Raw genomic sequence first — 13,713 nt, forward strand, 5'->3', positions numbered from 1 at the left:
TTGAATCGAAAATAATGGTAATGATATTAAGCAAGGTGGATTTATAGGCCATTCACAATGACACATTTGTTTCTGATTTAAGTTAACTAAGACCATTTTGTTTCTTTTCCGCTACCACATGCAACCTTTAAAAAAGAAATATGTATATAAATGTACACACACACACACACACACACACACACACTTGGAGGGATTCCAGATTTCAACATTTTAATGTCAATTCAAAAGAAAACAGCCAAAGGCACATCCTGACATGATGATCGCATTTGTCAGCTGCTGTACTTACTACAGTTATTTAGACTGTTGTTCGGGTCACAAAGGGAGCTACCGCCACATGAATCAAGACAGGAATTGTAGAGGCATCTTTGGTCGCCTTCTTGACATGGAGTCTGACCTACAGAGGGGGGGGGGAAAGGCACATTTGCTTTCATCATCTGTAAAGTCCTGACACGGGGATAGAAAGTATCAAGAACGTCTGGTGGAGCGGAGGAATGACACAACTTTAATTCCCTTCCAATTTCTCCAAAAATATTGAACACATGTTAAATATGTAACTTTCTGGATTAATTGTCCTGGCAACTAAATACAACACTGTTACTCCAAAAAGGATTCTGTAGGAATGAAGAAATAAGAGGCAACCTAGCCTACAAAACAGGTGGTTGTTACTTTTAACGGGGGGGAAAAGGTGTTTTATGTTTACATGGGTGAATAAACTTGATTACAGAATAAAATTTAGATGGTTGGAGAGAAAGTCCAAGATAATGATCTTGGAATTTTGAGTATCAAATGATATTATTTTAAGGACTCATTTGCACCCAACTCTATTCTTCCCTGTAAGGAAAATGCTTTCCCTAAAAATAAATAGGGCATCAACACCAATACAGTAAGGATACTTTATCATGGTGCAAATCTTATGCAGCTGCTATCCATATTTTCTGTATGTCCTTGGAAAGTATCACTGGCCTAGCTATGATGACCTGAGAATTGGGTTTCTTGTTTCCAAATGAATGAAAGCAGTAACATCAGCCTAATGGCTTTTCCTTAAGGTTTGTAGAAAGGAAACTGCTTTTCCCATTGATTTCCTGGTCATTTGTAGGTTAAATGGATAGGGTAATAAATTACTACCCATTCTCTCTCTACCTCTTGCTCATTATAGTCAGTTACTTTCATATATGTCATCTAGAATCTAGAAAATCTTGCAAGGCATTTTTAAGTATAAATAACAGTATATGTGTACATAAACTCATTCTTATCTATAATTGTCAGATAATGTTTATTATATTGGACTCTTTCCTTCCCATTAATGTGCAACAGTATATATCACAGCCTTCAAAGAAAACAGATACCACTCCTTTTTTTTTTTTTTTTTTTAATATCATCAGGGTCAAACCACTTTTGCAAGGTAAGCCAGGCTAATATCAATGCATCCAGTCTCTTAAAGAATTTTAATAAGACAACCTGCATTCATTATTTCAGCTGATATTGAGCGTCTGCTATGTGACAAGCTTAGGTGACAGGCTAGGCATGAGGCATTAAAAATAAAAGAAGTGAAATGGCTTATACTCCACCTAGGCATGTGGCCATGAACAGAACCTTACACACACAGCTAAGCCGTGTGATCACTGTGTATGTAAGGTATATGTAAGGCAGTAGAAGCGAACTAGGACAATAAGGGGAGAGCTTCTCAAAGGGGTTTTTAAGGCAGGTGGGTTAAGTTGGCATAAGAAGGTAGAATGGGGTGGGGCGCCTGGGTGGCTCAGTCTTAAGCGTCCGACATCGGCTCAGGTCATGATCTCACAGTTCAATTAGTGAGTTTGAGCTTTATATCGGGCTCTGTGCTGACAGCTCGGAGCCTGGAGCCTGCTTCGGATTCTGTGTTTCCGTCTCTCTCTGCCCCTCCCCCACTTGCGCGCACCCTCTCTCTCTCTCTCTCTCTGTCAAAAATAAATAAAAATTTAAAAATAAAAAATAAATAAAAGAAAGAAGGTAGAATGGTTTCCCAAGCAGAAAGCAGAATACACAAAGGCTGGAGTGGGGAGGGCACAGGTTGGCATCACTGGAGCTTCGGGGAGACTAGACAACAGGGCTGAGAGGGGAGCCTGAGGGCTGTAGAGGCCTGAATCTTGAATGGGGCCCAAAGGCCCTGGTGGCTTCTACTTCCCTCCCCAGTCTTCCTAGCAGAGCCGGCCTGGGATACTGGTGACAACATTCTGGAGTAGCACCTTCCCCTTCACTCCTGGCTCTAATCATAGTGGCCTTCTCCTGGTATCTACATATATGTCTTGTTCCTCTCCTCCCTGGGACCTTCGGACAAGCGGATCCCTGTGTCCAAAGTGCTTTCTCCAGTCCCACCTTACTTCATTAAGTCAGCTCCACTCATTCCTCACATCTTACCTCCAACGTCTCTTTTTCAGGGAAACTTCCTGAGGCCCTGTCCCAGCGCATGCATCCCATATACGGCACAAAGCTCCCTGAACTTTCCCTCCTGGCCCATGTCACTCCATGGTAGACACTGACTTACTCAATTATTTATGTCATGCCAGTCTTCCCCAGGGGCCTGCAAACTCCATGACCTATTTCGCCTGCCACCAGATTCCCAGTGGTTGACCACATATTAGCACCACAATATACATTTATTAAGTCAGATTCATTAGATTAAGTAATATGAAGATGGTAAAAATTTTACTTTTGATCCACTTTATTGCATGACTTTCTTACATCTCACATATGCTAGGAAATAGTTTATAAATCTTGCCATTGCATAGTAAAGAATCCAAAATTGTCTCAAACACAGATGAATTATGTCGAAAGAAAGAACAATTTGATCCAAAAGGGAGGTGCTTGGCTGATATGCACATCATAACTCATGGCTAGAAAAGAATCTGCTTCTGAATGCTAAAATTGGTAAAATGAAGTACTCGTTACCTGATTTCTTAGGTACTACATCTGTGATTAAAAGTACCTCTTTTCAGGCCTGGAATGCTTTTTCATTGAAGTTATTCTAAGGATAAATATTCATCATGACAAAATTAATTTAGCTACATGTGACCAACCTCATTGGCCAATTTGTGATATACTCAGCCCAAGACATGTTTTAACACAACAGTCGTGTGATAATAATAGCTCATGTTTATTGAGTGTTCACGATGTGCCAGCCCTCTGAGTAGGTATTACTCTGAGTTTACAGGCACAGAGCCTGAGACACAACAGAGTTCAGTTACCAGCCCGAAGTCACCTACAGCCACATTCTTTTTTTTTTTTTTTTAAGTAGGCTTCACACCCAGAATGGAGCCCAATGCAGGGCTTGAACTCACGACCCTCAGAACAAGACCTGAGTCCCCCAGAGCTGAGATCAAGAGTCGGATGCTCAACTGACTGAGCCACCCAAGCATCCCATCCAGCAGCCACATTGTTAATGACTAGGCTATGCCGGTGAGTGGCAAGGTCACTTACAAACAAATGTAGTGATTTTTAAGTCAAGGGCTCTTCTTTTCTGACAGAAATAGACACAGTTTAAAAACCAACTTATTTGATTTTCTTTTCGAGTTTCACAGAAGACATCAGTGACCCTTTCTAAGTGTAGTTGAGTATGTTACTTGTTAATGTGAGGCATGAAACTGCTTCTCTCATCGATCACTGAATTCTACTCCTGAAAACAATATTACACTATGTGTTAATTAACTAGAATTTAAATAACGACTCAAAATAAAAAAAATAAATGAAAATAAAATGACACGGCAGGGCACACAAAAAAAGAGAAACTGTTTCTCTGCACATAGTTATTTTAGAAGGCAATCACATTTTTTATTTGTTTATTTGTTTTTACTTATTTAGTTTTGAGATAGAGAGGGAAAGAGAGAAAATCTCAAGCAGGCTCCAAACTGTCATCACAGAACCCAACCTGGGGCTCAATCTTCTGAACCATGAGATCATAATCTCAGCAGAAATCAAGAGTTGGGCGCTTAACCAATTGAGCCACCGAGGCACCCGGGGAGGCTGTCACGTTTGATTTCAGAAGCCAGCTCCTCCTAATTGTAACCTAATGTAATTTAACAGAATACTACAGACTCAACTTTTCTTTGATCATCGTGTTGACTTTCCCCATAAGACAGATCACTGAATCTCCCATGCTGTTTAAGTGTTCAACCTCCACCGTCTATCCTGAGGGAGGACTGTTCAGTGCAAGATGCTGGGGAATTATACTGACCACAAGGAAGGGTTTTACGGCCAGCCAGTGCTGTGAGCCATGCTGAGCTGGGCAATCTGGAATTGTTTATGTGGAAATCCTACGTAAGCATTAGGTAACTCCCAACTCTTTGCTCCGTTCCCAGGGAAAAGTCCGCGGGTGAGGAATGCTCTCACACTTACTGTCGCCGCAGTTCTCCTCATCAGAGCCGTCCCTGCAGTCCTCGTCTCCGTCACACTGGAAAGAGCTAGGGATACACTGTCCGCTCCTGCACTCCATCAGACCCTGGCTGTGACAAGCTGTGGAGGCCAGAATAATATTCGCTGCACTGATTTGTACTTCTGTCTGCAGATCATAGATAGGATTCCCGCTTATCTGGCATTACCAAGAAATGAAACGTTCTATCTGCATGTTCCACATAAATGAACGAATGTGTCATTAATTTGTTTCATTCCACGTGTTTTGGGAATGGAAAGTTTTCTTTTGAGGCTCTCTCTTGCCATGTGAAATAGCACTTACTAAAAACTAACGTTTTCTTGATAAGGGCAGGGTGAGAAATTGTCTTAAGGATGATAGTAGCTTTATTACAAATATAAAAGCAATAATTTATTAAAGGCTTAGCATACGGCAATAACTGTGCTAGCAGGATTATGTATCTAATCTCAGATCCTCATAACAGACTTACAAAGTAGATATTATCAACCTTGTATAGAATAAGGAAACTAAAGTCTAGAGAGGTTAGCGTCCGTCTCAGAGCCACAAAGCTGTTAAAAGCTGGTGCCGGAATGTGAAGGCAAGCTTCTCTGACTCAAAGCCCAAACATTTCATTTTATTCCAATCTCACCTAATGGGCCAATGAAATGACGTATGTGAAAGAATTTGCATAGTACCCCGCATATAATAAACGCCTTATTTTAAAACTGCTTATAACATCTGACGTTTGGTAGGGATGGTCTAGTGGCTACTAACCTTCCAGTTCCTGAAGGTTGTCTAAATTCTATCCCTATTGTCTTTTCGAGCATCAGAAACCCATTCATGTAACCTCAGCCTTCACTGAGTTACTGTCTAATGTTAAAGCTCCATATGCTTGAACTGAGGCTGAACACCAGAATCGGTAGACCTGAGTACCATGTCCTTGTTTTCCCAAGATCCATCGAGATATTGTCCACTCTGTTTGACTATGTCCACCAGCAAGGACTCAGTTCCAATTCAATTCAGGGAAAGGGAAAGCTGGGTATTGCATTTGTTAATTAATTTAGATGGCTTTTCTTCTGTCAAAATAAAACCCATACGACCCATATTTCTATTTTTGCCTCAAATTATAGGCAAATTAAATATTCAATCTCATATGTATCAATTTGCCTATTTTTATTAGACAGCAAAAGATGGAATAAAAACTTTAATTGGTTTGAACATGCACCAAATGCATCATATTAACTCCTTCAGGTCAATACTATTCTCGTTTAACATCTAGCTTCTACTATTCCAGACTGTCTACTCACCCAGAAACACAACAGCCCGTAAAGTTGTAATTATTATCATGTGCTCTATGTAACCCTAGGAACACTGAAGGCTTTCTTCTCTCTGGCAATCCTCTCCATGTTCTCCCACAAATAGTGACTGAGAGCATGTTTGGAGGTTCCTTCAGGGAAGCTTAGTTACTCAAACATAGCTTGCAGAAAAAGAGTCCCCCAATCTTTGGGAAGAACATCCTCTTTGACAAAGTTACAGATGCAGAAAGGAGATGTGTGGCCAGTGAGACAGAAAACAGACACCGGCCTGGCCAGAGCAGCCAAATTAAGCTTGGAGTTCTGGGGAGACACACGTGGAAGCCAGATACGTGACACTGTTCTTGCCATCACACCGCTCAATTATTATCTTCATAGATTAGAAGCAAAGTACAGTGATCTTCCCATTTGAGTGCTGGACGCTATATTTGTCTAAACAGGCAGAAAGGAAAAAATAAGCAAATGGAAATCCGCAGGGCACTTACAGCAATTGACCTCGTCGGACTTATCCACACAGTCATGGTCACCGTCACAAACCCACTCTATTGCAATGCAGCGCCCATCTCCACAGCGATGCTCCTTTGTGGGATTACAATCTGGAGGAAACAAAAACTCAGGGGGATGTAGAGAACCAGCACGACAAAGACTTAGAGCTGAATGACTCATGATTCCAGGTGAAGAGAGTCTGTTCCAATTGTTCAGATACCTTCAATGCTTTCTCTATGGTGGCTCCGGCACAATTAAAATGCCACCTCCTACCTAAGCATGTGACCCACTGGCCACCATCACTGTGGGGTAAGATCTGTCTGTTTTTCTTTTTTTTTTTTTTTTTTATAAATTTTTTTTTTCAACGTTTGTTTATTTTTGGGACAGAGAGAGACAGAGCATGAACGGGGGAGGGGCAGAGAGAGAGGGAGACACAGAATCAGAAACAGGCTCCAGGCTCTGAGCCATCAGCCCAGAGACTGACGCGGGGCTCGAACTCACGGACTGCGAGATCGTGACCTGGCTGAAGTCGGACGCTTAACCGACTGCGCCACCCAGGCGCCCCCTGTCTGTTTTTCAAATGAGTAACAACCGGGCAGCTTTCTCAGGACCCACGGGTTGTTCCTGTTTTTGTTTTGTTGTTGTTTTCTTTCCTTATGAAAAATTTTTATTTTTACATTGGCTAACATAAACAGATCTGTGATGTGGGTTTCACAATGTAGATAGCTGATTTGATTTGTGACGACTCTACCATGTGTCTAAGAATTGTAACCTACCTCTCGCTGATAAATTGGGAAGGCAAATATCTCCTGTCATCGTTCCTGATGCTAAGCTTAGGCTTTTTATTAAACTATCTTAATATATAATTCATATTGGAAAAAAAACTCCTGGGTAAGAAATGCAGAATATTTATATTTTTTTCGTGATCCTTTTTAGCCTAGATTTAACCTCTTCCCTAAACTACACATTCCTGGAGAAAAAAAGAGAGGGAATTAAGTCAAGTTTCTTCTCACAGAGAGCAGACTCTGTGGGATTCCTTACCATGAGATGTGGAAAAGCCTTAATATAAGTAACCACTTAACAGATGTGTGTGGATTCGTGGATAACAGATTCAATAATGAGGAACAATTATGAGTATCCACTGAGAGAGTACCACTGTTGTTGACAGACTCATGGAGCAACCATGGATCTGAAAGGTCATATTGCAGCAATAAAGTAAGGTATAGTATATGGAAGATGAAGTGCTGAGAAAAGAAGAAAGACACAATAGATGGGATACATGTGCAGAAACCAGAAGAAGCACCACGTGCTCAGCTTGCTAATAATGATGGGCAAGTGGGACAAAGACTGGTCTAAGGGAAAGTTGTAATTATTACCGTTACAGAGGGGCAAAGTCACCCTAAGAACACAAACTTCATGATATCCTACTATCTTTAGAGGAATTATGTTGAGTGGTTAAGACCATTCTTTTTCACACAGTAACTATATTCCCTGCTCCTCTCCATTGACCTGTCCAACTACTCAAGCCCTCCACCCCATCCCCCACCTTCCCCCCCCCTCTTTTCTCCAGTTATCTCACTGTAAAAGGAGGGTTTGGATTAGGTCATCTATAAGACCTTTCCCAACTGTAAATTCTATGATGTACACACAACAATACATCTGTCTGTGAAGTTTTGCTCAAGAGCTCAAAATCTAAATACGGGTCACTGGACCTAACCAGAGAAGAAATACAACACTTTCAAGGAGAAAATTTTAACATATTAACAACCGTTACCCATCTTTCCACTCTACTTAAGCACTTCATTATTGTGACTTTAAGAAATATTACATTGACACATAAGACATGACTGAGACGAGTAATTGAGAAAAACCTCCTCTTTCTAAAAATAAGGAAACCAGCCATTTTGCAAGTTAACCTGCTAATCACGTGAACAAACAATGAGCTACGAATTCTGGACTATGCACGTCTGTCATTTTAAATGAAAACCTTCAGGGAAACAATACTACTTACCACAGTTCTGCTCCTCACTCAGGTCCCCACAGTCATCATATCCATCACACACAAGGCTATAATTAAGGCACTTGCCCGTGTGACAGTGAAACAAATCCTCACTGCAATCTGTATATAAGAGAAGCCGCTGATATGTCATCAGAGCAGAACAGGATGTTATAGGATATTCATTTAACAAAAGCATATCACGGGAGGGAAATCATAATGGTAACCAGGTCCACATCTACTGTTTTACCAGTGAGGAGACTGTGATGCAGAGACATCCAAGGTCTTGTTCAAGATCACTTACCAAGTTCCTGCAGAGAGAGGACTAGAACCTTCTGGCTCCCAAATCAATGCTTCTAACACTTTCTGAAAGTCTTTATCTGAGATCCACTTTATGTTACCTGAAAGCTCTTTTATAGTCAAATACGAGCACAGACACTCTCAACTCAACAAAGTTCCTAATGAAATTCATGTTCATGCAGAATGAATGACTTTTAATACAGGCTGAGTAGTTATTTCCTTAAAACATTTCCTTTAAAATGAAAGTCTAGGGGCACCTGGGTGGCACAGTTGGTGGAGTGTCCAACTCTAGATTCAGCTCAGGTCATGATCTCATGGTTTGTAGGATCAAATTCCATGTCGGGCTCTGCACTGACAGCACAGAGCCTGCTTGGGATTCTCTCTCTCTCTCTCTCTCTCTCTCTCTCTCTCTCTCTCTCTCTCTGCCTCTCCCCACTTGCACTCTCTCTCTCTCAAAATAACTAAACTTTAAAAAATAAAATAAAATGAAAGTCTAGTTTTGTCCGTGATAAGCATGAACAGAATGGAGAGAAAAAGTTATTTAGATGATAAGGTTGTTATTTTCACACACACAATATCATTTAAGTCAACTCAGTGTTTCATAACATGATCCTCAAATAATCAGTACTGGGCTAGATTATGGTGACAAGATAAGATTAAGTGCTATGTAACCTCCGGAAGCTTAAAGTTTAATGTTGAAATAAGTAATATGGAAGGACTTGGACTTGGTCCTTGTACTAGATCTTGTACTTGGGTGAACCAGATACTTGGGCACCCTGGTTCTGCCATCTACTACTAGCTGTGAGAACTTGAATAACTGGAGTGGTTAAAGTCTATGAATCTGTAAACTGATTTATGAAACTAGGATAATATCAATTACTTAATAGGGTTTGGGGAAGAGATTAATAAATATGTGTAATGTAAATCAGTATGTGTAAGATGCCAGTACAATTCAATGTAAAAATAATACTCTTCAACAAATGGTGTTGGGCCAATTGCAAAATTAAGTCTAGTTTTTCCCTCAAACTGTATACAAAAACTGTCTCAAAGTGGATTACAGACTTCAACGTAAGAGCTAAAATTATGAAGTTTCTAGAAGAAAAAAAACAGGAAACAATCTTTTTGACCTTGGAAGAATTCTTAGGTATAACAACAAAAGCACAAGCCATTACAAAACTAATAATAACAAATGGACTTCATTAAAGGCTTGTGGCTTCAAAAGATGCTACTAAGAAAATGAAAAGACAAACCACATACTGGAATAAGTAGTTGCAAGTCATGTATCAGATAAAGGACTTACATCCAGAATATATATAGAACTTCTAGATTCGATAACAAGACAACCCAATTTCAAATACGTGAAAGAATTGAATAGAAAATCTTCACAAAAGACATACGAAGGAGACATAAAAAAAGTGCTCAATATAATTAGTCATTAGGGAAAGGCAAATTAAAACCACAATAAGCTACCATTACACATCCCCCCTAAGATGGTAATTAATAATAATAACAATAACAATAAACAGAAAATACCAAGTATTGGCAAGGATTTTGAGAAACTGAAGCTCTCATATATACTTGCTGGGGATGTAAAATAATAATGCTACATTAGAAAGCAGTATGGCAGCTTTTCATAAAGTTAACTATAAACCTTATCATATGATTCATGATTTCCATCCTTAGAAACCTACCCAAGAAAAATGAAAGATACATCCACACAAAGACTTGTATGCAAATGTCTGTGGCAGCATTATTTATAATAGCCAAAGACTAGAAACCAAACGCTCACCAGCTGGTGAATGAATAATCAAAATATAGAATACTCAAATGATGAAATACTATCCAGCAATTAAAAATATCATACTATTGATATATGTGACAGTACAGATGAATCTCAAAACCATTATGCTAAGTAAAAGAATTCAGATACAAAGACTACATATTGTATGACCCATTTATGAAATTCCCAGAAAAAGAAAACTTACAGAGACAGAGATCAGAGCAGTGGTTACCTGTGGCTGAAGGGGTGGGAATGGGGACTGACTACAAATAGGTGGGAGGGAAATCTGAGGGGAGATGAAGAAGTTCTAGAAGTGGATTGTGGTGGTGGTCACACAACTCCATAAATTTACTAAAAATCAATGGGATACTATATGGTATGGAAATTGTACCTCAATAAAGTTATAAAAATGTTTTAAATCAATATGTGTTAAGAAGCCTGCATTTAATAGAAATGAGATTTCTTAAAAGTATTTTATCTTATTTAAAGTGAATTACGTTCAAAATACAGATTCTTTTTTTTAATTTGTTTCAACGTTTATTTATTTTTGAGAGAGAGAGAGAGAGAGAGAGAGAGAGACAGAGTGTGAGTGGGAGAGGGGCAGAGAGAGAGGGAGACACAGATTTTGAAGCAGGCTCCAGGCTCTGAGCTGTCAGCACAGAGCCCTGTGCCGGGCTCAAACTCACAGACCATGACACCATGCCCTGAGCTGAAGTCGGACGCTTAACCCACTGAGCCACCCAGGTGCCCCCAAAATACAAATTCTTAAGGCTGGAGAGGGATCATGGAAGACAGGATCTCAGGAGAGTGGATGGGATGAAAGTTTCAACATGATTCAAGCAGAAGGAATAGCAAGAACAAAGGGGACACGTTTGAGGACAAGTCTACTTGGCTGATGAAGACCAAGAATCTAATTGTCTCCTAAATTCTACCTGATTGCTTCTCCTCAAGCAGAAGTCTGCATCTCACATGACTGGCGATGAGTACCTCTTCACTGTAAACATCCCAGACTCTATAATAATTCCTTACCAAAATTCTTGGGCATGGATCAGTTAAACTGTTGGCCACATACATCAAAATATTATACTTGTTACATGAATTATAAGTTTCTATTTCACGAAGCGTTCTTCGAAGAAGCTACTTACATACTTGTAGGGTCATATCGTTTAAAAAATGTAATGTTCCTTAGGGACCATCTATCTGTTCAGTGCCTACATTAAGAGGGTGCGTATGTGGACAACACACACACGTGTCTACATACATGCTCCCACTTCTACACACACAGAACTCTGGAAGTGCTTTTTATTTATTTCGCCCAGGCTGAATAAGTTTAATAACAAGGATGACCATCATAAAGGAAAATAATTAAAAAGAGGTCCCAGTTTTCACCTGACAGGACTATTTCCTCCCATTCAGCAGAGGGCGCTAAATCCCCACCCTGCACCCCACGCTGCTGCATGTAACCACTGCCTACATGCTGAGTCAAGAAAGGTTACAAACTTTGATTCTCCTGCCCACTCTGCAAAGTTAGAGAATTTGTGCATCAAAATATATACATTTCCTTGGGAAATTTGAAAAAAAATATTTCTTATTATTGTCTTGGTTTTGTTTTTGTTTTTAATCTAAATTACTCTTGTAGCAGGTTTTGAATCAGTATGCTAGAATCAGCAATAACCAGGGGCCTCAATTTGACCATCGCGCTAAAGTATTTGCATTCCTCAGAGGAGGGAGTGGGGTGGGCGGGGTGACATATTTTAAACGATATGAGTTAATTATCTTTTTTTTTAAGCAGTACATTTCACTTTTTTTTTTTTTTTGATGGTAAGACTGGGGAATCAAATACTTCTTTTAGAATCTGATTAACCTTGGAACACGCCAAAAATCTCCAATGATTCATGCATCCCTTCTGTGAGGCCCATTCTAAAAACGTTGCATATTAAAACACCTTGCTGTAGATATTTTTTTAAATTAATGCTGTCATCTATTAAATTGTTTCATAAAAATAAACATTTATTTCATAAATGGAGATGACTCAAGCATTTTTTTTTAATTCCTCATTATTCACACAGGTGCAGATTGAACTTTCCACTGTTACCACTTCCTTGGTTAGAAGCCATTTTCCGAGGATAGATACAAAATGAGCTGCATTTGGAAAACAACTTGTTACCTCCCTGAGGTCTGCGTGATTAGTAAACACACAGAACCTTAACCAGAGGCGCAGCGCAGCCAGAAATGCATAGCAAACAGCAAAGATCACAGTGCCTCCTTTTATTGGAATAAATGTTTATTTGGACTGAAAAGAGATGCCAGCACCATTTAGGGCCAACAAATCAAAATTTTCAAAAGCTTCTTGCTATGATTTTCTTGCTCAATACAAGCATAACTTTACATAACCTAAGGTAGATGTTTTTCTAGATGCAGATTTTTTTTTCTTTAATGAGTACCTGATACAAAATGTTACTTCTGCAATTCTTGCATGTTGATATTTATTTCAGTTTGGCATCTTACTCTATTAACTTTCATCCCTCAAAATTATCATTAAATTAAAGGAGAAAACTAAGGAACAGAAAAGTTTTTATCAAGAGCTTCATTCACTTTTCTCAGTCTCTACAAGTCTATGAACATCATTGTGTTGCCTCAATTCAAGATTCAAGTATGGATGCTCAATTTCCACCCAGAGGCGCCCTCATTTTGAGACGACCAGAGAGGTTAAATAGTTTGCCCGCAGTTGCCCAGCTCATTACGGTTACCCAGGTTTCTTGACTCCTGGGGTTTCTGACTATTGGTTTTTAGCTCTAAAGGAGGATTTCTCAATAGCAGTACTACTGACAAACTGAGAGTGGGTAATTCTTTGATTGTGGGGACGATCCTGTGCATTGTAGGATGCTGACCAGCATCTCTGGCCTCTACCCACTAAATGCCAGTAGCACCTCCTCCAAACTCCATACTCGTGACAGTCAAATTTGTCTCCAAATATTGCAAAATGTCCCCTCGGAGGGGGGAGGGGGGGGCAAAACTGCCCTCTCTTGAGAATCACTGAACTAGATTTTCCAAACATCACCTGTGTCCAAGGCCTGGTTTCAATCCCATCTTTTCATCAGCTTTCTCCACACTAATCTTACTCCTAATGATCTTGCCCTTGTCATATAGTCATAGAACCTACGGCCCCTGCCTTTTTGTTTGCACCAGTCTTCTTTCCCTTTGTGACATCTCTTCTACTGTATTGCTCTAAAGTACCATATTCAATGATCTCCGTATTCATGTTATTCCTCTGATTAGACTCAAAGACTCCTGAAGAAAGAAACCACGTCTTAACAGTCTTTATACCTCCTGGGTGTCTACAACATGCTTCGCACATGGCAGGAATTCAAGACTATTCAATACTCTTACTGATTTGTATAATCAGATTGCTACTAAACTGAAGTGAATTTTCCAGACATCTGAAGCTTCCTCCTTC

At 39.7% G+C, this 13,713-nt stretch overlaps 1 protein-coding gene across 1 annotated transcript in view; it reads right to left on the minus strand.

Annotated features, from left to right (window-relative positions):
• CORIN (corin, serine peptidase) overlaps positions 1-13,713 on the minus strand; it is a 256,772-nt gene that overhangs the window by 76,549 nt on the left and 166,510 nt on the right. Inside the window, exons 7-10 of the mRNA XM_047090824.1 lie at positions 8,192-8,299; positions 6,180-6,290; positions 4,369-4,485; positions 287-394 (exon numbers count right to left, since the gene is read on the minus strand). Of these exons, the coding sequence (XP_046946780.1) occupies positions 287-394; positions 4,369-4,485; positions 6,180-6,290; positions 8,192-8,299 (444 nt within the window). The remainder of the gene's footprint in view (positions 1-286; positions 395-4,368; positions 4,486-6,179; positions 6,291-8,191; positions 8,300-13,713) is intronic.

Source organism: Lynx rufus, unplaced genomic scaffold (genome assembly GCF_022079265.1).
Source record: "Lynx rufus isolate CCGP_SWC_20201006 ecotype Redwood Valley unplaced genomic scaffold, mLynRuf1.p SCAF_3, whole genome shotgun sequence".
Taxonomy (NCBI): Eukaryota; Metazoa; Chordata; class Mammalia; order Carnivora; family Felidae; genus Lynx; species Lynx rufus.